We start from the raw sequence: 25,459 nt of genomic DNA, 5'->3' as shown, positions 1-25,459 counted from the left end.
TTTTCCTCCCCTACGGAAGCTTGGAGTTAAAATATTAAAATACAAACAAACAAACAAAAAATATTTTAAGAGAGAACACTACAGCATGTAAACTATATCTCAATAAAACTTAAAAAAATACTTTAAAACTTTTTATATATCGGCTAAATATCGGCTCTTCAGTTTTTTGTATACCTATCGGAGTAGAATATCTTTATTCTTAAAATGGGCTTTTAATGGTTTTAGCCATTAGATTGAGAGTAAATTCAATTTCCAATCTGAAATGTGCAGTAATCAAAAAAAAAAAAATAAGATTTTGAGGTTTTAGAAAAAGTAAATGGTAATATTTACAGCAACACTATCTATTGGTAATTCAAACCTTAATTTTAAAAATACAACCAAGAGAAGAGAAAACATAAAAATTTTATTGTTGATTCAGTTTAAAGTTTATAATTAAAAAAATTACACTAGCTGAAGTTTATAATTAAAAATTTTATTTGGATGTCCTTAAGCTAATTAAAATGAGTACTTAAAATTTCATTATAAAAATCTGCAAAATACTTAAAAGTAGAAAAAATAAAATGAGTACTCATAAACTTCATCCATATTTGGCAGTTAAGATTTTGCTAAATTGGCTTTCTCCATCCCCTTTTGTCTTTCTTTACTGCCAAAATGGAAAATAAATAAATGTAATCATTTAAATATATACTAGGCATTAAAACTGTGTATGAAAAAGTTTTCAACATGTCTGATCAAAAGAGAGAGATGTTAAAAGCATCATATACTATTATTTATTAATAAAATAATTACCCAGTTAAATATTATAATATTAAAAAATAAGAAAACTTTTTAAAATATAGAGGTACTTTATGAAGAAAAAGATCTTATATCTTAAAAAAAATAGAAACTGCAACATAACTGAAAGGCCAAGATGATAGTGAATAATGTTACCGAGCTCCTTTTATTATGACTTAGAATCACTATTTTTACTGTGAAGCCACTTTTATTTTTATTATTAGCTTTTTAGAGAAAAATAGAAGTTAGGTGAATTTCTACCTAAAAAAATAAAAATAACTGGAAACCATAATATTTATTTGATGACGAAGTTGTTACACGAAGCCAAAAAAAGCGGTGGGGGGAGGTGTGTGGGAGATATTTTTAAGTATTACTGTTGTGTTTTCTAATTGAAATAATCCTAGTTAATTGTAAAAAGTTTTCAGAATTCCCTCTAATTGGATGAAATTTATGTACTGTTTTTGTTTGAAAATATTTCAAGTCCAAGAATGGCATCCAGGTGAGGGAAAAGATAAATGATAATCAAGAACAAGTAACAGCAGTTTTAAAAAAAAAATAAATGCAACCAATTTTTAAATATGCCCAATATTCAAATCATGTTAAATAGGATCCAGCTATTCCTATCTCTGAATCTATTAAAATATATTTTCTAACATTAACAGCTCTCATTTCTACCTGAGGAATCTGAGATGCAGCCCTTCACTGTTTCTCTCCACAGACATAACAAATACCGAAGAATTATAAAAATGTTAAGAATTCCAGTAACGGTGGAGTGAAGAAGTCTTGAGAACCCTCATGCAGATAACAATTACACAATCAGGACAAAATATAAAACATAACTATTTACAGGCACTGAAAAACATCTTAAAGAAAGCATAACCCAGCAGCATGATTATTATTGAAAAGCTGCAACCAGAAAATGTATAGTGTGAAATTAGGGCTTTCCCTAATACCCCCATGGTGACAGTGAGGAAGAGTGAGAGGAAAGGAGTAGCTTTACAGGCTAGGAATGAAAGAGCAGAGTTTAGAGGAAATGTAAGGGGGAAATCTGTAGAAGAATGAACTGCAGAAGGGTTGAGACCCAAAATCTGAGAATAAATTCTACCCAAATATCTGGCTGACTGCTAAACTCTGCAATCGTGGGAAAACTCCAAGAAGTCTGACAAAAAAGTAGGCAGAGACCAAAGAGAAATCTACTATCAAAAAGCAGAGCTGTAATGAATGAGTTCTGCTGCTTTTTAAAAACTTAGTTTATTCCCCAATTGTACACAGCTCAAGCAGCAGAAAGCTGAAGCTTTACTGGTTTAAGGTACCAGGGCACACAGGCTTTCAGGGTAGCTGAAAATTAAAGGACAATCTCCAGGTGTAAGGGAACCATGGAGACTGTGCCCCCAAATCTGAACACAATTTCTGCCCAAACACTTGTCTGACTGTCAAATCATACATGTGTAGGGAAGACCCAAGAGAGTCAGGCTGAAAAAACAGTCTATGGAAATCCTAAAAAGTGAAAAGAGATATCAGATACTGCACAATACAGAAGAGACAAATTTGTAGTTGAGTCCAGGGAAGTTAACAGCCTACTAGAATAAAAAGCCAACAATCATAAATAAAACAAAACAAAACAAAACAAAAATCCCCCAACCTCCAAAACTCCAACAATCCTCAGTCCTCAATCCAAAGTTGTTAATTAGGGTAAAAAATTACTACAATAGAATCCAAAGTTGTTAATTAGGGGGGAAAAAAAGTGAACATATTATATTCAGGAGAAGAAAGTCAATGAATAGGAATTGAGTGCAAATGGGCCCAGATGTTGGATTTAGGAAGTACTTTAAAGTGGCTTTTATAATCTTGTTCAAAGAATTAAAGGGATACACGGTATTAGTTAGTGGACAGACAGTTAATCTCAGATCAACAGAAATTACCAAGTGGAAGAACAAAGAGAAAAAAAAGATTTAAGAAAAATGAACTGTCTCAGAGACTTGTGGGACAACATAAAGTGAATCAACATACATGTAACTGGAGTTCTAGAAAGAGAAGAAATGAGAGAAAAATGGCAGAAAAATGTGAGAATGTAAAAGCAAGTTAAAATCTGAAGGGTAGAAAGGAGTCTGAAACATTAAACAGGAGATCAACACTAAAAATGTTAGCATTTCTCATTATGAAAATAAAATACCCTTTAAAACCATTTCTGTTCTTACCTGAGAGAAAATTACAAAAATTATAAATGCCCCTCACAGCAGTTAGTTGATTAAAAATTAAAAATTCAAGTAGTAAAATAATCAGCTGTTTATTTATAAAGGCTCTTGAATTACACTATCCTGTTTAACTTTAGATATTCAACATCTGTGGTCACATATAATACCATTTAGCTCACTGCTTTGAGCCCATCATTTCTGGATAAGAATTTCTAAATTTAGAATGCTAGTTCAAGGGAATAAAAGCTAGACAGTCTTCTGCTGGGCTTATTTTTATGACACTAAGAGAGAAGCTATGTTTTTTAAATCTCCTCTTACTGCTGGTAATAAAACATCAGCTAATGGGTAGTACAAAAAAAATGGTTTTAAGCATATAGCAATTAAACCGGATAGAGAACATGAAAAAAAAAAGAGTAGAGAAAAAGATGATCTAGAGGAGAAAATGTTTCCAAACTGGAAGAGCAGCAAACCAAAGCCATTAACAAATTCACACAAAATATTTGTATAAGGGCTTTACAGAGCATATTTCTTTCCTGAGAGTTTTTGGCACACTATGTGAAGGCCATCAGTGAATATTTAAAGTGTATGAGGTAACACAATTCATATTTGCCTTTTCCAATTTGTTTTATGTAGCATCAAAAAAAGAAGAAACTACTTTGAAAAGAAAGTCTACTTTTAACATTTCTCAGTTCTTGATCCTACGTTTTCTAATCACTGCACCATTCGGTTCGCAGTTATCTGTAATCTTTCCCACAATCCTGTATTTAAGTATTGTAATTGCCTGTACTTGCAGGAGTAAATAATTTCTCTTATATTATTAAGATTATTAGGTTTTACAGCTCTCTGAACCTTCATCAAAGCTTCTTGTTCTTATTTATAAATTAATAACTGCTTCGAGGTTTCATATGGCCTTTACTCTGTCAGAATTTCATTACAGACTCTGGTAAAAATCCCATTAATAGCAATACCATTATGAAGAAGGATTCCATATAACAAACTTATCTGCAAATGCCTCATTATGACTATGGATTGTCAAAATAAATTCTTGGTAAAGAATGAGTTTACACACCAAGTGCTTCCTCTTGATTCTCTTAAAATAATCATCCTATACTACCAAAGATCTCAAATGGCATTTTGTTTGAACTCTAGAACAGAAAGCTAAGAGCTCTGTAATTCTGACTGATAATTAAATCTTTTAACTCCCTTAGTCCTTTCCCAAATCAGACATTCCTACTTGAGAAATCTAACTGAAGTCCAAATTACTACAGTGGAAAGAGACCTTCTATTCATTCAATGATTCATTATAGAGAGCCCATTTCATCATGTACACCTGCAAACTACAAACATGATCTCTAGTAATACATTCTCTATGACAAAATCATGACATTAAATAGAACTTTAATGAAACATTCTTTTAAAACTAAAAAATCATAGCATTAATGCATGTCTCATTTTGTCGTTATGGGGCTAGTTCACAAAGAGTAAAAAGAATATATTATCTCATCCATTATTTTAAATTTTTCAGAAAAAAATGTTTTTAAGGACATATTATCTATAATCTAAAGAACACATCATTAGATACATTAACTATTTAAAAGTAAATAACTCTGAGCTACACTCCTGAGTTAGAATTTATATAGAGTAAGGTTCACGTTTTCTTAATTTCAGTGTATAACAGGAAAATGGGGGGAGCAAAACTCTTTCCTTTTTGTTGAATGCTTCTTAAATTGATTTTGAACTGTGATCACATGGTAAATTTTTACTGGGATTTTATATAGCTCATTGCTTCTAAAGTAATAATAAGCAGTTTTATAGAGATAGCTGCAAACTTGAGCTACAAAAATTAGGTAATTAATCTTTCCCATTTGGCCTTATTCTCACACTAAGTTCCTGAATCTGCTGAGGCCCCAAAATGGAGACTTGAATGCATAAATCCAAGGTTGTTTCCAAATAACTGACAATGTAAAAAAAAAAAAAAAACCCCATAAAGATACAAGATAAAAAAATCTGATCATTGCCTTAAAATTCACTATTAAAATTGGAGAAAATATGCCACTCTTTTGCAGATTCATTTATATTTCCTTTTTAACTAAAAAAAGAAAATAGATACAGACTAATGTCCATGGGTGTTCACACAATAATTCACAAACAAGGTGGTAAAATAAAAAACTGCATCACACTTGAATATTTTTCTTACCTTCAAAAGTTCAAAGTAATGTAGACAGTGGTAAACCGGGGCTAGAAGCAGCCTGGGTAAAACATATTGAACAGCTTCCTTGAAACCTTCGCCTATTGACTAGAAAACAAAGCTTATTAATTTTTTTAAGTTTACTTTTCAGACATCATATATCTTGTTTTAAAAATTACTATACCTGTAAATAAAGTGCTGCTCCAGGCTTTGATAACTGACTAAGAAAATGATCGTGAAAACCAGGTCGTAAAATATCTCGAGCATATGATTCATATGGATCAAATGCCAGTTCCTTAGAAAATAAAGAAGGTAAGACATAAATAAACTTTCTCAAAGGCAGAACATAAAAAACCCATAAACACAGAAAGACTAAATTATGGGCACATCTTTGCCAGCACAATTATATATTTCTTTAGCCTCTAAACAAAATTACATGGCTAGTAATTATAATTTTAATAGAATAAACCTAATATTCTCAGGAAAGAGAGTAAATCAATTCCTTCTGATGAATAATGGGATCCTTATATGTCATGACACTTCATCAAAGGAGTCTAGTAGAGAATTATTAACAAACATGGTCATAAAAATGAGCAGACTTTTGGTTCTGGAAAACAAATTAAGTGTAGCCTGAACACCAAAGAATGATATCTGCAAATAGACAAAGTATAAACATTTAGAATACTGGTGCCAGTCTATGGCCATGCCACTCTGAACAAGCCCAATCCTGTCTGATCTTGGAAGCTAAGCAGGGTCGGGCCTGGTTAGTACTTGGATGGGAGATCACCTAGGAAGACCAGGTGCTGTAGGCTTAAACAATAAAAAAATAAGGGATTGTAAACCAACAAGGTTCTTGCAATCTGTGAGGTCAACCAAGGGTTGCCTCGCCTAAAAAAATAAAAATAAAAAAAATAGGATACTGGTGCCAGACATTTATTTTCTCATAGTCATTTCTTAGTGGTAGACTTTTACTTTCTGTAAGCCAGAGGTAACAGTTTATATCATCTAAAATTCATTGTTACAGTTTTCACAAAACCATCAAGCAACAATTTAATCCAAATTGCCAATAATTTTTACCATCGTCCATCATTAATAGACAAAACTGTAATAGTTATGTTTAATAGAATAGATCTACTGTTTTTGATGACTCCAGAGGAAAAAGAGAGTAGGTGGCCTGTGCCCTATTCCAGGTTAAAAATACACACACACACATACATACGCACTCTTCAAATATGGTACTCTAGATTCTAGCAAGAGCTCATTTCTATGAAGGGTAATTCTAGAAGGAGGAAGAGGACATCTAGTGGAGGAGCACAGCAGAAAGAAATAAGAGGGAATGACAAGAACAAATGATATTTATGTATTAATTACCCTTAATGTTGTTTTTTGGATTGTTTTAAGAAAAGGTTGAATAAAAACAACATGAGATCAGAAATTATAAGACTTGAGTTCTGTTCTTTGTGAAATGCAATATGGCATATAAGATTCCAAGTCATCCTCAATTCTTGAGCAGATTCCTAGTTCATCTCCCAATTTCAATTCCTTTAACTGTCCTTCCAACCAAACACTTCTATAATAATATAACACTGGAAATTGTAGCCCAATCCATTGTAAATTTTATAGGAATAAATAGTTTCAACAACAGAAGGAGTCAGGTATGAATAGGGTAGATGGAAGAGAGGAACAAAATGTGATTAAATTAAATTAGTGCAATTTAGTAGTTGATACTTGGGCATGGGGATGGGGATGGGGAGCACGGCAGAGGGAATGCAGTTAGCATTAATATGATAGCTAGGTGGAGGGCCAGGGGAGGGAGGGAGCAATTGGGGGATCGTTTTACGAACTATGTATGTCTAACCAATGTACTGTATGCTTGAAACTAATTTAAATAAATAAATTTAAAAATGTGATTAGATGCTTCTATCTTAGGTCTCTCGAACTCTAGAAATTATCATATACATCAGATATTATTTGCCATCCTCCTCTTTCAACAAACTCTAGTTTATTACAAATTTTTGTGAGAACTACATACATAAAAAAAAAAGCTAGACAGTAAAGTGGCTTACAAGCATGCCTTTAGAGTCACAGAGTTCCAACTCTGATAGTACTACTTATTAGCCGTGTGACTTTTGAAAAACTACGTACTCTCTAAGCCAGTTTCCCCATTGGAAAATGTGAATAATGCCCACTTCAAGGAATCCTTTTCGAAATTAAATTAGATATTATATGCAAAGTGCTTACAATTGGGTATGCACATAGTAAGCACTGAATAAATGGTACCTAGTATCGTCATTCTAAAATAGCTAACATCAAAAAAACCCAAACAATCCAATTAAAAAGTGGGCAGAGGACCTCCAAAGAGGACATATAGATAGCCAATAGACATGTGAAAAGATGCTCAGTGTCACTAATCATCAGAGAAATGTGAATTAAAGCCACAATGAGATATCACCTCACACCAGTCAGAAAGGCTATCAATAAATCAACGAACAAGCATTGGTGAGGATGTGAATAAAAGGGAACCCTTGTGTACTGTTGAGGGGACTACAAATTGGTGCAGCCACTATAGAAAACAGTATGGAAATTCTTCGAAAAATTAAAAATAGACTGTCACCTTATGACCCAGCAAGTTGTTACAAATGGTAAGATTTCTTATTTATGGCTGAGTAATATTCTATGGTATATGTGTACCACATCTACTTTATCCAGTCTTCTATTGATGGGCACTTAGGTTGCTGCCATATCTCAGCTATTCCACTCTGGGTATTTATCTGAAGAAATACAAAACACTAATTTGAAAAGATATATGCACCCCTACATTCATTGCAGTGTTATTTGCAATAGCTGAGATATGGCAGCAACCTAAGTGCCCATCAATAGATGACTGGATAAAGTAGGTGTGGTACACATATACAATGGAATATTACTTAGCCATAAAAAAGAAATCTTACCATTTGTAACAACATGCGTGGACCCATAGGGTATTATGGTAAGTGAAATAAGTCAGACAAATACCCTATTATCTCACATGAAGAATCTAAAGAACAAAATAAATACTAGACCTATTGGAGGGATCACTTTGTAAATTATATAAATGTCTATCAGTTGTTGTGCACCTGAAACTAATATAATGTTGAATTAAACTGTAATTGAAAAATAAAAATTAAAGAAATAATAAAATAGTTACTATCAAGAGAAAAAAACTACAACTGGGAATACAAGCTCAAATCATATAGTTACATTCTTCAGGATAAATCTGTAGAATGGTAAGCACTTCTAAGAATCAATGTATAAGTTAACAGAGGATTTTATGATTAGTTTGCTGGTTAAAATGCAATACTTATAAGATTCATAAAGATGTTAATTATCAATATACATAACTGTATATTAAAAATTAGAATATTCTAAACATACAGAAAAGCAGAGAACAGCCTATCATTACTATATTTACCATCTAGCTCAAAAAAAGCAAAATTTTATAATACTAACTTTAGCTTTTTTTAAAAAAAGTAATGAAATACGGTAGATATAATTGATCTAGACTCCTTTTCAAAAGCTTATCTCCTCTCCTGCTGACTCCAGAGGAAAACATTATCTTGAATTTGAATTTTCATTTATTTTTATGCTGTAATTACATACGTATCAGGAAACAAGGTTTGCAAACTATAAATAAATATCATAATGTTCATATTCTTCTGCAATTTGCTTTACATTCAAAGTTGTTTTCAAGATTTATCCATTTTGATACATTCATGTAGTTCTTTCTAATTCATTTATTTTAAATTATATAATATTCTACTCTATAAATATCTTTTTTTGTAGGTAAATTTTTTTATTTGGAGATACATGCAGTTTTGAGAATACGCAAAGAACCTGTTTACACATTGTACACTATTCAGTTTCCCACCATGGTAACATATTGCAATAATACATATAGTGCAATATCACAATCTGGTCATTGATATTAATGTAATAAAGTACAAAATATTTCCAACAAAGATCTCTCCTGTTGCCCTTTTATAACCATATCTCCCTCCCTTCACCACCTCTTCCTTAGCCCCTAGCATCCACTAATCTGTTCTGCATCTCAATGTTTTTTTCATTTCAAGAATGTTACATAAATGAAATTATACAGTATACAACCTTTTGGAATTGCTGAATTATATGGTAATTCTATATTTAACTTTTTGAGGAACTGCCAAAACTGTTTTCCAAAGTTGTACCAGTTTACATTCTCACCAGCAAGGTATGAGGGCTCAAATTTCTCCACATCCTCACCAATGCTTATTTTCCTTTTTATTTTTATTCTAGCCATTTTAGTGTGTGTGAATTGGTATTTCATAATATTTTTGATTTGCATTTCACTAATGACTAATAATGTTAAGCATCTTTTCATGTATTTGTTGGCCATCTGCTTATGTTCTTTGGAGAAATTCCTATTCAAATCCTTTGCCCATTTTAAAATTGAGTTGTCTTTTTATAAGAGTTCTTTGTATACATTAGATACCAGATATATGATTTGCAAATATTTTCTCCCATTCTGTGTGTTGTCATCACTTTTGATGGTGTCCTTTGAAGCACAAAAGTTTTTACTAAGTCCAAATTGTATATTCTTTTCTTGTGTAGCTTGTGCTTTTGGTGTCATATATCTAAGAATCCTTTGCCAAAACCAAGGTCATGAAGATTTAGCCATTCCTTCTTCTAAGAGTTTTATAATTTTAGCTCTTACATTAGGTCTTTAATCTATTTTGAGGGTATGCTTGTATATGTATAAAGAGTTCAATTTCATTCTTTTGTGTTTCTCATAACTTTATGACATCTTTTTGTGAACAGTTTTAAAAGTTTAATCTATTCTTTTATGGTTTGCACTTTCTATGTGTTCTTTCAGAAACCCTTCCTATTTCAAAGTCATAAATACGTTCTATATTTTCTTCTGAACATCTAAAGTTTTATTTTTCAGTTTTAGATTTTTAATCTATTGAGAACTTTTTGTGTATGATACGAGCTAAGAAAGAAATTTTTTCTTTCTATATGGATATAGTTCTTTTTCCCCATCTGTACACTGTAATCCATAAACAGTATTTCTATTCTTTTGGTGAGTTTCCTAAATGTTTTTAAAATCAAATACAGTTTCTTACCTACAAATTTTTCTTAATTTTAAAGAGTTTAAAGTTATTCAATGTTTCCGTCCTCCTGAATATAAGCACACTTTACACACCATACATTTTATCACTGGTGCTTAGAAGTTTAGTTTAACCCTTCCTTTTAAATACCAAAAAATTATTTGGTTTATAAATATTTGATAGTTTACCAAATTTACAAACACATTTTTCACTATTAGTTCTTGTATTCCTTGACTTCTGTCTGAGTACAATTTCCTTCTTGCTAAAGAACATCCTTTAATACTTTTTATAATGAGGGACTATGGGTAATAAACTCTCTTGGTCAATATATATCTTTTTATTTGTCCCTCTCTTTTTTCTCTTTTATGATCTTCTTCCACAATTTGATGAAATTTTACATATTTATACAATGCATCTGTGTAATCATCACCCGGATAGGGAAACAGAAATCCAGCACCTCAGACAAGCTTCTTCATGCTCTATGGTCAACCACTATTCTAACCTCTATTCCTCAAAATCTGTTTACATGTTTTAGAACTTTCTACGAATGCAATTATATAGTATTTTCAGTTTGTATTTTACTCAACATTATGTTGCCTTTTAAAAAAATCAGTAGTTCATTCTTTTCTATTGCCATACAGTATTTCACTGTGTGATTATGTCACAAATTATCCATTCTGAATAAATCTGTTACGAACATTCTTGAACATGTCTTTTGGTAAACGCAAGCATTCATTTTTGTTTGGTATATACCCAATAGTAAAACTGGTGGATCATAGGGTATACTGTATGCTTAGCTTTAGTAGGTATGCCAAATAGTTTTCCAGAGTAGCTGTACCAATTTATACCTCCTCCACCAGCAATGTAGCGTTCTAGCTGCTCTATGGTTTTAAATTGCATTTCCTTGGTGAATAATGATGTTAATACCTTTTGTTCTTTTAGAAAGTACCCACTCAAGTCTTTTGCCTATTTTTGAAAAAAACTAAGCTGTCTTTTAGTTACTGATTTGTAGTTCTTTATGAACCCTAGGTGAGTCCTTCATTAGTTATAAATATTACCAATATTGTCTCCATTCTATAGCTTGGCTTTTCACTCTCTTAACTTTTTGTCTGTTGACAAATATTCTTACATTTAATGAAGTCCAGTTTATCAATCTTTTATAGTTACTGTTCTTGTGTCCTGTTTAAGCAATCTTTGTCTATTCCAAAGTCATGAAAATTTCTTGTGTTTGCTTCTGCAAGCTTTATTATTTTAATCTTTGTTCTCACTCTAGAATAAAAGTTTAGTAGGGCAGAAAATACAATCTTCCCTCATTACTTTGAAGATATCACTAAACTGACTACCAGCCTCTATTGTTAAAGAGAAGTCTCCTGTCATTCTAACAGTAGTTTCTCTTTTCTCTTCACAACTTTTAACATGTTCTCTAGTTTTACTACAGTATCTGGCTATGGGTTTATTTTTATGTACCCTGTCCAATATTTGGAATTAATTCTTTTCCCTTCTTTAATTCCACCCCCTTCCATCCCCAAATTCCATCCCTGACCTATGGATATTGCCATTTCCCCTTAAGAACTGGATCTCTGAAGGTGGGGTGTCCCCTCCCACATGCTCGTGGGGTGCACCCGGGGCCTGGCGTACCCGCGGCCTGGCGCATCCAGGGCCTAGCACCCCCAGCGCACTCGGGGGCCTGGCACACCTGGGGTATGGTCCGTGGCTCCACCTGGGGCGCGAACCCAGGATCTTCTGCGTGTAAAGCAGACATGCTAACCACTACACTATGGAGCCATCCCCTGAAATTAATTTTTGATATGGGAAACTGTATCTTCGTTTCTGAAAAATTCTCAATTTTTATCTCTTCAAGTATTGCTCCTCCATCATTCTTTGAAACTCCTACTAGAGGTATATTGAAGCCTTTCAATGTAGCCTTTATTACTCTTAACTGGTCTTTCATATTTTATCTTAGTCTCTCTGTGTCATAGTCTCAGTGAATTCCTGAATTCTATCTTTCAAGTCACTAATTTTATCCTTGAACTAAGTCTGGAAAATGTTCTATTACATAATGAGTTTTTATTATAATGTCTATATGTTTAATTCCCCAATCTTCTGATACCTACTTGTTCTTGTTTCCTTCCCACCAGTTTTGTTTCACAATGTTTTCTTTTATAAATGGATCATATTCCTTCATTTACTTCTTTGAGCATCCTAAACTTCTTTGAAACTTTTAATCTATTGTACAAAATTAATTTCATCTGGAATGAATTAATTTTGTAATTGTTGATTTTGTTAGATGTAATTCTGAGCATCAGAATTTGTCTTGCATTTTAGAATTTACAGGATAGGTTTCTTAGGGGGAGGCTCTTAATTTTTAGTTTCCTTTTTTTCTCTCCCATCTTTTATGATCGCTCTTCTAGACCAGAAGCTGCTCTTAAAATTACTTTTCTGTCTCAGGCTCTGTGATCATATTGGCTTAATATTGTGGGATACTCAGTTAAGTTTTAAGCTATATATGTTATAAGGTAATGTTTTTGTCTCCCTACCTCAAGGCAACAATTTTCTATAAATCCTTATAGGCAGCAGGTTGGCAGGTTTCCCCAGCATCCTATTACAATTTGGGTCTTGGTGCAAGAAGTCTTACTCACTTTCATGGAGCGCACTTAGTCCTCATTGTCATTAAGAGCTAAAGGCCCAACTACCAGAGCTCACTACCTTGAATGTCTATTCCGTTTCTGATCTTGTTTTTGAGTCTAGTTATGTATATTCCTTTTTTAAAAAATGCTTTATTGACTTTTATGCATTTGAAGCAAGATGGGGGGAAGGCTGTAGTGAAGTTTAAACTTACCATACTATTTTGACTGAAAGTCTTAAAGCTTTATGTTTTATAAATTTGACCCTGTGTTATAACAAAAGATATAGTAGATTTTACAGTGAAACAAAGAAGAACTAGAAATCTCAGAATGATTATCAATATTAACTTATAAGGACTAGCTCATATATTTTAGCATTTTAAATATCCAAGGAGAGGGCAACCATTTTTGTACCCTCATGATAATAATGTACAGTTAACATATATTAGGTAACTTACTGTGTGAAAGTTGGTTATCTAAGTATTTCAGGTAGGTTATTTTATTTTCACAAAAATCCTGAATCCTATTGTCGTTATTTTACAAATATAGATACAGAGATTTAGAGATATGAAATGAATTGCCTCGGTCACATAAAACTAATAAGTAGCAGAGTTTAGATTAGTATACAAGTAGTTTGACCTCATATCCAAGTTCTATGGCCTCTTCATTGACAGGGTATGCATCTACTTTTCTTAGCCTTCCAATGTTTAGACAAATGAGTATCAGTTGTAAATGACTCCCTTCTATGCGATGTTTTATTTTTTAATTTTTAATTTTTTTCCAAGAACATTTTATTTTCAACAGTAAGTTATGTATATTTTGCACTGTATGTTCACCACCCATAGTTAATTTCTTTCTTTCACCACATATTTGACCCCTTTTACCTCATCTACTTCTTCCTTCCCTGTTTTTTTATAATGGATGAAAAACTACTTTTTCTGTGCTTTGTAAGATAACAGAAACAAATGTTGCCAGCACCCTCTGAGAAAGGGGCAATAAAGCTGAGTAGGCAGCAGTTAATATCTATGACTTCAGCTAGAAACAAGAATTAAGATTCCAACTATAATGCAAATATAGGGCTTTTGTGCATATTTATTTGGGTACGTAACTTAAGTACTTACCTCTGCTAAGTCTTCAAAGCAGCTTCCTACTAATGGATGGGGACTGCCTTCATCAGTCATTTCTACAGTATCTTCTATATGGCCCAGTAACTTTACACTAAGTTCATGTATATCTACTATACGACTAAATATATTTTCTACATCCTGTTGGGGAGAGAAACACATTAATTCAGTTAGGTTATATAATAAGAAAACAAATTTTGAGCGGATAAGTCATTTTATAATCATAAAATTAAACAGGGCAAATACAATAAGAAATACTATAAATATAAGTAAAAGATAATTCAAAAATTTCTTTTGTAATAATGTACTATTTGCAAATACATTTCTCTATGTAAGTGGTGCTCAAACTTTTTGGTCTCAGGACTCATTCATACTCTTAAAAATGACTGAAGACTCCAAAGGGCTTTTGTTTATAAACTACCAATATTTACTATATTAGAAATTAAAATCAAGAAAATGTTAAAACATTTATTTAAAAATAACAAAAAACACTTTTAAGAAAAGCAACTGTATTTTTCTTAAAAACTTTATTGAGAAGAATGGCATTGTTTCATATGTTTTTGCAAATATCTAACACCTAGCTTAATAGAAGATAGCTGGATTTTCATTTATATTTCTACATTCAATCTGTTGTGGTACATTATTCTAGTTAAAGCATATGAAGAAAATCTAGCTTTGCACAGATTAGTTGGAAAAGGAATGAGTATTTTACTAGTCTATTCAAATAATTGTGGATATCCTTTTCTTTTTTTTGTAGTTTACTGAGATATAAAGTCGTATATCTTAAAATTCACCCTTTTAAAGGGTACCATTCAATGGTTTTTATATATTTGCAGAGCTGTTCTATCATTACCACTATCAAATTCTAGAACATCTTCATCACCCCAAAAAGAAAGCCTGCATCCATAAGTAGCACTATGCACTCTTCTCTTCTTCCAGTCACTGGCAACCACTAATCTACCTTCTACTTTGCCTACTGTGGATATTTTTTATGAATGGAGTAAATATCATTTTAAGATATTAAACTAAAATTCAACAAATGGTAGTTCTTAAAGGTAGTTTCTGAATAATCATAGTTTGTCAATCATTCTTTCAGGTAAAAGTTGTGTTTCATGAAAAAAGTTGCTAGTTCAGTTTGCAACTCAATCATACAGTGCTTTTCTTCAAGACAACCACCATATTTGGTATGCAGCAGAAGTGCTTCATTCATTCTTCCTATTTCCCTCAGCTCTTCTCTAACCCAGAAATTTTTGTGGCATGCCAAGCTCTTGTTTGTTCTACTAGTAACGGCAAAGAATCCATATGAATCCATATAGTCCCCTTTTACTTCCTTTACTCATTCTACTCTTCTATTATCTTACTTTTATCATGAATAGATATGCATACAAGAATACCCAATACAACACTTTGTAACATCTATAAGGTTTTCTGTAGATTAGATTCCTGGATAAATATTTTTGTTCACTGGTTTACCCTTCCATCAGTAGTGTATGGAAGCAAGTTTTGCTAAACTCGTATAACACTAAATATTGTCCATCTTAACTTTTAGAAAAGTAGTGAGATAACTGAAGAACAAATACTAATTTGCATTTATCCAATTACTGTTTTTGATTTGATTATCTCTAGTAGTGACTGTACCTTTTTGTCAAATCAACTTTGACATATGATTCATATCCAATAAGATACACATATTTTAAATGTACTTTTTAATGAGATTTTATATAGTTATTCCCTCTTATAACTATGATCATAATCAAGATACAAAACACTTTCATTACCATAAGAAGTTTCCTTGGGGCTCATCCCCTTTAATCATCACTACTGCCCAGGAAACGAATGATCTCCTTTCCATCGTTATAAACTAGAATTGTCTTTTCTAGAATACTAAACAAATAGAATTATATATAATCTTTTGTGTCTTGTTTTTTTGCTCATGTTTTGGAGATGGCATCCTTATTGTTGGATACATAACTACTTCATTCCTTTTTAATGCCGAATAGTATTCCATTGTATGGACATACCACTATTTGTATATTCATTCACCTGTTGATGGATATTTGGGTTGTTTCTAGTTTGGGGCTATCACAAATAAAGATGTTATGAACATCCATGAACAAGTTTTGTATGGACATGTTTTCATTTCTTCTTGGGAAAAACCAAGGAGTGGAACTGCTAGGCTAGTTTATGTTTAAGAGATAAAAACCTGCCAAACTCTTTTCCTAAGTTTTTACACTAGATTACATTCTCACAAGCAATGTGGGAATTTTATATTCCCCCAAGCAGTTTCTTCACATTCTTTTCAACGTTTGGTACTGTCAGTCTTTTTAATTTTAGCCTTTCTAATGAGTGCATAGTAGTATCTCATTGTGGTCTTAATTTGCATTTACCTAATGACTACTGATGTTGAGCATCTTTTTTGATGTGCTCACTGGTATATCTTCTTTTATAAAATGTTTAAATATGTTACTCACTTTAAATTATCAGGCTGTTTTTTAAACTACTGAATTATAAAAGTTCTTTATATATTCTGGATACAATCCTTTGTTAGACATGTGTATTTTAAAATAGATTCTACCAATCTATAGCTTACCTTTTTATTTTTCTGACAATTTTTTTGAGGAGTAAAAGCTTTTCATTGAAATGAAGTCCAATTCATTAATTTTTAATTTTATGATTCTTGATTTTTGTGTCCTAAGAAATCTTTGCCTTTCCTTTACTCCTTAATTTTTTTAAACAATTTTATTAAAATATCATTTATATACCAAGCAATTAATCCATTTAAAATGAACAATTCAATGATTTTTACTATATATTTATAGATTTGTACAACTCATAATCTACTCTTTTATTTTTCAATGTTCACTCATTCCCATAACTTGAGCCCCAATCTCAGTCTCTGTAGTGAGCACTGATTCTCCAACAGCCACCCATGGCTATGTGGCTACAGTTCTAGAAATTACTAGAAAGCAACTATCGATGATCTCAAATGTTCTCACTTGGCATTTCCCCAGAACCCTATGAAGTTGGTTTGATTAATACTGTAAGATAAGTAATCCCTTTCTAATTTTTAATGTTATTAGCTCCTTCTTTTGTGCTCCTCAAAATACTGTTGTTATACTTCTATTACGGTAATTACCGTAATTTAACTTAAGTTTACATCTCTTTCTTGACTTTAAACATGAGGGAAGGATTTGTTTCTTATTCATCTTTCAATCCCATTGCTAAATATGACACCTAATAATGTAGGCAGCACTGATGAGTGCTAGCTGAATGACTAAAATGAGTTAAATTTAAAAGAATCTTCCACTTAAACAATAAGCTTTATTCTTTGGAGGACATGAAAGATTCTATGAATTCATTTGCACATCTAAAATCAGTCTAGTTTAGATTTCGTCTTTTAATTGCTGATGTTTAATTTACTGAAATGGTTGTAGCAACTTTGTGATCACAGTTATTATGAATTAAATCTCACAACTTAAAAAAATGGACAAACTAGCAATTATGAAGTATACAAATTCATATTTCATTGGTTATGTAAAATGAGCAACCCATGCAATGACATACACGTACACAATGATACTTACGTTAGTTGAAAACAATTTTGAATTGGAGACAAAAGGCTCTCTAAAAACTTTTATAATTAAATTTAGTTCCCTTATGTATTGTCGAATTTCTGCCATAAATGATTTTACCAAATCATAGTAAGTTTGCTCTCCTGAGGTGGAAGGCTCTTCATCAGTTAAAGATAATATATTTATATCTTCTACATCTTGATGAAACATATCCATCAATACCTATATAGTCAGAGATATAAAGTATAATAAAATATGAATGTAAAGTCAAATTTTAAGTTAGGCACTCTAAGTTATTCTTTGAATACAGTTCTTAAATGACAAAAAGCAAATACACAATTATCTCTTCTTGGATATATTGCCACAGCCCCTCCACAGTTTCTCTAAAACAGAATCCAACATCTGACATCCTCCAAGTTCTCTATGAATACTATCTATCTGTATGTCTGTCTGTTTCTCTTGTTAACTTATTACTTCTAATTTGTTCCCGAATCCTATCCTGGATTTCTAACTTCGTTTTCTCATTTCATACCCTTGCCATTCCAGGGCCTCATCACTCATATCTGAATAATTCTTATAGCCTTCTAGTTGGTTTCTTTACCTACATCTTTTTGGAGACTAATCAAAACAAGTCCTTTTTTTCCCCTAGAAGTCTACTATTATTACTCTTGCCTTAACCTCATCTTTCTCCTCTGTGAACTTCTATATCATTAGCCCCATAAAGTATACAAGTATCCCTTCATCAAATCTGAAAGTTTGTTTTATACTTCTCTTGCATCTCCTCCCTGTGTGAGCACAGCATGTACTCAAAAATATTTTATTTATCTGATTCATTTACAAGTATCAAATATTTTGGATTCGTTGGAAAATAATTATTTTACAAACAAAATACTTATTCATTTAAAAATATGAAGACATTTGAAATCTTTCATCAGACTAGGTGATTTTTATACATTCATATTCTAAAAACATAAACACTAAAACATAATTAAGTGGATTCAGTAATCAGAAAGAATATTCCAAATCAATAAGAATATACTGAGAAAAAATGGAATGAAACGCTTCACCAGAAAATATTTTCTTTTCTACAAAGTCATTTTTATAAAATGAAAATATTGCGGCAGTACAGTGAAACGACTGAGAGCTTTAGATTCAGATATGAAAGTCAAATCTAGGCTGAGATTTCTTAGAATTTTCTGGACCAATTTCTTTATCTCTCTAAACTTCAGTTTCCCTTTTATAAAATGTCCATAAGAGCATCTACTGTAGGGCAGTATTATAAGGACCAAATGAGATGAGTCGCACATATGCTTAACTTTCAAAAATGTTTGCTCTTAAATACTCTTAGAGTAAAACCATAAAAGCAGTATCTTAAGAAAGCTAGGTATTGAAATAAAACTCTCAAGAGTTAGTATTTTTGTATTTTCAAAAATTGTTTTCAAGTAAATCAAAGACCTTCTAAGTCTTCCAATACAAATAAAATTTTAAGAAATTGAATCCTAAGAGATTATTACTGTTAACCCAACTTCAGCAAACGTAAAAGAAAAACTGCATGACATGTTGAAACACATCTTAATACTATCTATATAATACTCTACTTCCATAAGCCATAAAGTGATATTTTGAGTACTTGCTATTAGATTATTAGAAATATACCTTAACACATAATATACGATTTTGTTGTCTGAATAGTATGTTAGCATCCAAAGTTACAAATAAAAATTTAAGAACTAAACATATACAAGATCAGTATCCTACCTTATCAGCACACATTGCCACTTTAATATCTTGTTCTGTAATTTCATAATGCCGTATATTTCGTACATAATTCCCCACCAGCTTTAAAATGTCTGCAGAAATGTATTCTAATACTGCTACTATGTAAACAGAAACCTGGTGGTCAATTTTATAACCTAGGACCTCCTGAAAAATTAAAAGAAAAGCATGTTTAAAATTCATATACTATAAATTTGATAGTGGTTAAAAAACATGCATACAATTTAGCTTAACTTTTACTGAGGTCTGTAATTATCAATAGCATTTAATTTTAAGTGGCTCATCTGTGAACAATATACATATTGCTATTTGAAAATGTAAGCTAAGAAAAGGTATGGCAAAATTACCTATGACCATGTAAAATACTTACAAAATACAGGTTACTACAGAGATAACAAAGAGATAACTCTTAACCTAGAAAGGGAAGTCCAAATTTGGGGGCAGAGGGAAATACTCATTGTTACCTAATTCAGAATACCTGAAATTTACTATGACAAAAGAGTTTTTTTTTTTTTTAATGCAGAAAGAGTTATATATTACTGGTATATGGGAATATCTACTAGCCTTATATGTCTATCCTTCTTTCCAAAAGAACCTGGGCCGCCCCAAACCCCAGTGGCTCATTCCTGGTATCTGGATTGTTTCAACGGAAAAAATTCATGCTACATCCTGCTGAACACTAGTGGTTATTAAGAGCATGTTATATAGTCCTATTATTAGACTTCAGAGAGAGCATGGGCCTTGTGGGGCTGACCAGTTCCTATACAAAAACAAATTTTATTTTCTAAACAATCCAATTGAGGAGGAAAAAAACCCCAACTTTGAAATGAGAAGTTTATTTATAAGTTGGTGACAAGCATGTAGTAATAAAATGAAATATCCACAATTAGATGATAAAACTCAAAATTTAGGATTATTAATAAAGCATGCATATACCTCAGTTTGTTAATTCTCTTAGAATATAATTCAATGTATGAATAGTAAAAATCATAAAAAGAATTACAAAGAAGTATGCAATTACTAATAGTTTAGAATTTTCTATAACTTACACCTATTTCCTCAGACCACTTAGTAAGATATAGGCAGATATTACTATTCAAACAATCTGAGTACAAAACATAACCTTTTGACACTTTTAAACATCATCAAATTGTTTAGCCTTAAATCTTGCAGATCAAATAGAACTGGATTTCCTATCACTATTACTTCGAGCCCTGTGAACTTGGACTAAAAGTTACTTAATCACTTTCTGCCTCAGTTATCTCACCTATAAACTGGGATGATGATAATAATTTTGCTGAGTAATAAAACTCGGAGATAATGTAAGAAAGCATTAGTATTTTCCTTGTATGACTGTATGCACAAAATTATTGAGTTCAAAAGCATCATTAAGGTTTTAATTATTATAATACCTATATTTTTGATGTGAGAGTTAAACAATAGTTTGTTCATGGCATTAAATAAAATCGAAATAGCATTATTAGAGTTTCCAGCAGTTATTAGTCCTGGAGAAATTCGACTAACTGATTTAAATGACAAGTTGGACTGCATGGTTTAGGTGATATTTAGGAAATTTTTGTCCAAAGAATTCCATATAACCCTATGGCAGTCTCATAAAGGTCTCTACTAATGGTCCCTATACAAAGGTAGCGTCTAATGATGTGAAATAATAAGATCTGAAGGATTATAGGGACATTCAGGTCTAACCAACAAGAAAGTAGTTTTATAAATTCTCTTTGATGTCCTACTAACACCTTGATGAACAAAATCCACAATTACAATTTTTCTTAGTTCTTCCAATTTGCTTGACTATTATTTAAATCATGTTGCCCAGCTTACACTTTCCTATTATCATACCATCCTTCCCCCATCATGATTTCCTAGAAAAATTTAAATGAGAAAATTTTAATCTTTAGTTGAATCTATTATCCATAAAATAAATTCTTAATGTTTTAATACTATGGGTTTTATTTTCTTTTTAAAAGGCAAAAAAGCAGTATTTCAGTTTTACCTTTAATAAAGGATGAATTTTTTCTACTGGGAGAGATAAAGGATTTCTTCGTTTCCTCTTTTCAATAGCCGATTGGGCATCAGCTATTGCCCACTTATCAATTGGATGAGGAAAACTTTTTTGAACTCGTTCCTTGAAAAATAGGAAAATAACAGCTAAGCAACAAATATATTAAATAGTGCTCTTCACTTACAATTTACTTTTAAAAATCAAAGAATATCAAAAGTAGGCTTTTCACATATGATAAAACTTATACTACAAACATACTTAAGAGAAAATTATAACTGTTGATGCATTAGTTTCCTAATTAGGCAATTAAGAAACTATATAGTCCTTGTATTGTCTAGGGGGGAAATTACATTTTGAATTTCAACTTGACTGTGACAAAGCTAATGACAAGAACGAGTAGAAGCTATTTTAAACATTACTTATATTAAAATTCAAGAAACAAGACTAAGCTCAAGGCGTAAATATCTAAATCCAATTCTCATTCCTTTATTCTTACTTTCAATATCAATTACAAGCTCAAGGAAATCAAAGGTTAACATTGGTAACAGCAGTTTCAATACACTAGCTCATCATTAGTTTGAATCCATAAATCAATTTTTAACAAAACACTTCATTTTAATTTCCTGAATTTATTCAGTTAGAATGTCCACTGAAAGTGAAAGAACTCATGTTAATATAAAAGCTGAATTTTCCTACTTTAAAAAACTAATGTCATTCACTTCAAACAAAAAGTACTTTCATCCTCAAGTTTTTTTTTTAAATTATGTTTATTGGGGTAACATTGGTTCATACAATTATATAATTTTCAGGTGTACATTATAATTTGACATCTATATATTCTATTGTGTGATTACCACCCAAAGTCTAATTTCCTTCAGCTACAATATATTTGATCCCCTTTACCTACTTCATCCTACCCTTCCCCCCATATTTGACCCCCTTTACCCTGTCTACCTCTCCCCTCCCTCCCCCATCCCCTACCCTCAGGTAATCACTAGTCCATTGTCCACATCCCTGAGTCTCTATTTGTCCTGTTCATTTGTTGCTTTTAGGTTTATATCGCACATGTAAGTGATATCATGTGATTTGCAATTTCTTCTGTCTGGCTTATTTCGCTTAGCATGATCATCTCGAGGTCCATCCATGTTGTCGCAAATGGCAGTATTTCTTCTCTTCTTATGGCTGAGTAATATTCCACTGTATATATGTATCACAGCTTCTTTAGCCAACCATCAATCATAGGACACTTAGGTTGCTTCCATGTCCTGGCCACTTTGAATAATGCTGCTATGAACATCGGTGTGCAAATCTTTTCGGATATGGGTTTTCAAGTCTTTGGGGTAAATACCCAGTAGAGGGATTGCTGGATCATATGGTAGATCAATTTTTAGTTTTCTGAGGAACCTCCATACTGTTTTCCATAGTGGCTGTACCAATATGCAGTCCCACCAGCAGTGTATGAGGGTACCTTTTTCTCTACATCCTCTCCAACATTTGTTATTACTTGTCTTGCTGATTATAGCTATTCTAACAGGTGTGAGATAGTATCTCGTTGTGGTTTTGATTTGCATTTACTAATAGCTAGCGATACTGAGCACCTTTTCAAATATTTGTTGGCCATTTGTATGTCCTCTAGGGAGAAATGTCTGTTCAGATAGGTCCTCTGCCCATTTTTTGATTGGATTGTTTGTGTTTTTGTTGTTATTGAGTCACATGAGTTCTTTGTATATTTTGGATATAAGGCCCTTAACAGAGGCATTGTTTGCAAATATATTTTCCCATTCGGATGGTTGACGATTTCTTTTGCTGAGCAGAAGCTTTTTAGTTTGATGGAGTCCCATTCATTTATTTTAGCTTTTACTTCCCTTGCCTTTGAGGTCAAATTCACAAAATCCTCTTTAAGTCCAAGGTCCTTGAGTTTAGTTCCTATGTTTTCTTCTATGCATTTTATTGTTTCAGGTCTTATATTCAGGTCCTTAATCTATTTTGAGTTAATTTTGGTGTGTGGTGATAGACAACAATCTAGTTTCATTCTTCATCTTCTTAAGTTTTTAAAATTCACTTTCAGGATACCATAATTATAACCAGTAGAGGTCGCTATTATATAATTTTAACACAAATTCTGAATTATTCAGTATTAATACAATTAAACATCAGTTCTGATTATAAATCTAAATAAAAAGGTTTTTTCAGTTGCTATTAAAATGGAAAATAAAAAAGAGATTGTTATGTGATAATAGGGTGGGAGATGGGAAGGAAGAAATCATGTTGATTTATAAGAACCCATAAATTAAAATTAGTTTAAACCATTTGAGTTTAATAAACTTTCTCATCTATGTTCAAGGCTAAATCAGCTTCCAAATATGAGAAGTGATCATTTTAAATCCTAATTAATGGAATCAGAAGTATGTTAAAAAAATTATTATAAAAATGGAGATTATAAACTTTTTCAAATGCCTAGTTGAAAAGCAATATTTGCCAGGATACTATACCCTCATATAATAAAGACAACACAAAGGTCCAAAATATTAGCTGAGTTTGGCTGGTGAAAAAAGAAAAAGGGGAAGGAGTGAAAGAGTAGAAAGGAACATCAAAATCAGAAATTCTTTTCCTTTTTCAAATCAACACTACAGACTTGCTAATCTAAAAATGACAAGATTTAGGACTAACTTTACCGTAGTTCCCATACCAATTTTAACTCATGGTTAACTGAATGGGTATAATCATGGTACAAACCTTATAATGGTATGGCCCTTTGGCTTGCTAACTTTTTTTTTTTTTTAACCTCAACTCATAGTAAGAAATAATAAATCCTCAGTATACTTTATAGAACATCCTTACACATCACACACATACTAAACTTGAACAAAGTTTCATAAAACAAAACCTGCCCTTATTATATGCAATGCACTGATATTTTCTATTCATTAAAAAAAAAAAAATGTTAGCTGGGAAATACACTAAAGTGATTTTATGACTTGCTAATGAGTGATGACCGAGGGCATAATGGTATATAGTGGTGATAGAAAAGCAGCAGAAGAGAACAGAAGCTAAACTCAATCCGACAATTCTAAATATATTTAACATGTCTTTGAAAAGAAATCATTAGTGAAATTACAGAGGCAAACTGTAGACATGGGTTGAGGTGGAAGAAAAAGAAAAGAGAACAGTAATCCTTTCCCATTTCAATTTTGTCCATCTGATTCCAAGTTTATTGTTTTAAGAAAGAAGGGTAAAGAAAATCAAGAATGACAAAAGAAAGGTGAGAAAAAACAATGATGAAGAACATTATGTTTTAAACTTATTAGTATATTATTAGAATCAAATTACCCATATACTTAGGTAACACCAAGAGTCAGAATATATGAGAAAAGACTGGTAGAGTCAGAAAAGTAAAGTGCCTTGAATGTGGAAAGGATAAGTTAAATTACTTTATCCCTTGTAGCAGTAAATTTAATTATAATTTTAGATCAAAATAAAATTTCTTTTTATAATTATTTTATATATTTTTAAAAGTAAGAAGCTGGAGGGGTGAACAATGAAAGACTCATGAATTAGAATTCTATTACTCTGCTACTTTCAATATTAATAATTTCATTTGTCTGAAATGAGAAACTTCATCTTGATTAACACCTAGTGGCTTTGAAAAAATTAAATGAGATATAAAGCTAGGTATGAGATTCAGCTCTCTCTCTTATTAGCAGAATCTTGCCTTTCCCTTTACATAATAAAGGAGTCTAAATAGACAGTCTTGAAGATCAATTCCAATAAAAATATTCTAGGGCCTATGAAAATTCCTATGCATGCACTTCAGTGCAAATATTCAGACCACAGGTAATTTTGAAGTCTTATTAATAGTAATAAAGGCTTACTATGGGACAAAATTAAGGGTACCAACATCCATGTCATAAGGGTACCTGAAAAGGGAGAATGAAAAGTTGAAAATATATTTGAAGAAATAATGATGGAAAAGTTCCCTAACCTGGTGAAGGAAATAGACATACAACTCCAGGAACTTCAAAGAGTCCCGAAAAAGATGAATTCAAAGAGGCCCTCACCAAGA

The 25,459-nt window shown here is 31.9% G+C and overlaps 1 protein-coding gene and 1 pseudogene across 4 annotated transcripts in view; one reads left to right on the top strand and one right to left on the bottom strand.

The window, feature by feature from the left end:
• SOS1 (SOS Ras/Rac guanine nucleotide exchange factor 1) overlaps positions 1–25,459 on the bottom strand; it is a 125,829-nt gene that overhangs the window by 47,874 nt on the left and 52,496 nt on the right. For all 4 annotated transcript variants that reach the window (XM_039887360.1, XM_039887362.1, XM_039887364.1 and 1 more), the window contains exons 3-8: positions 21,388–21,519; positions 19,359–19,523; positions 17,613–17,822; positions 14,026–14,169; positions 5,342–5,452; positions 5,167–5,265 (exon numbers count right to left, since the gene is read on the bottom strand). In XM_039887360.1, the coding sequence (XP_039743294.1) occupies positions 5,167–5,265; positions 5,342–5,452; positions 14,026–14,169; positions 17,613–17,822; positions 19,359–19,523; positions 21,388–21,519 (861 nt within the window). The remainder of the gene's footprint in view (positions 1–5,166; positions 5,266–5,341; positions 5,453–14,025; positions 14,170–17,612; positions 17,823–19,358; positions 19,524–21,387; positions 21,520–25,459) is intronic.
• LOC120622173 (uncharacterized) lies at positions 5,851–5,969 on the top strand (annotated as a pseudogene).

This window comes from Pteropus medius, unplaced genomic scaffold (assembly GCF_902729225.1).
Source record: "Pteropus medius unplaced genomic scaffold, Ma_sr-lr_union100, whole genome shotgun sequence".
NCBI classification, from domain to species: domain Eukaryota; kingdom Metazoa; phylum Chordata; class Mammalia; order Chiroptera; family Pteropodidae; genus Pteropus; species Pteropus medius.
This window is presented reverse-complemented; position numbering and strand designations above follow the sequence as displayed.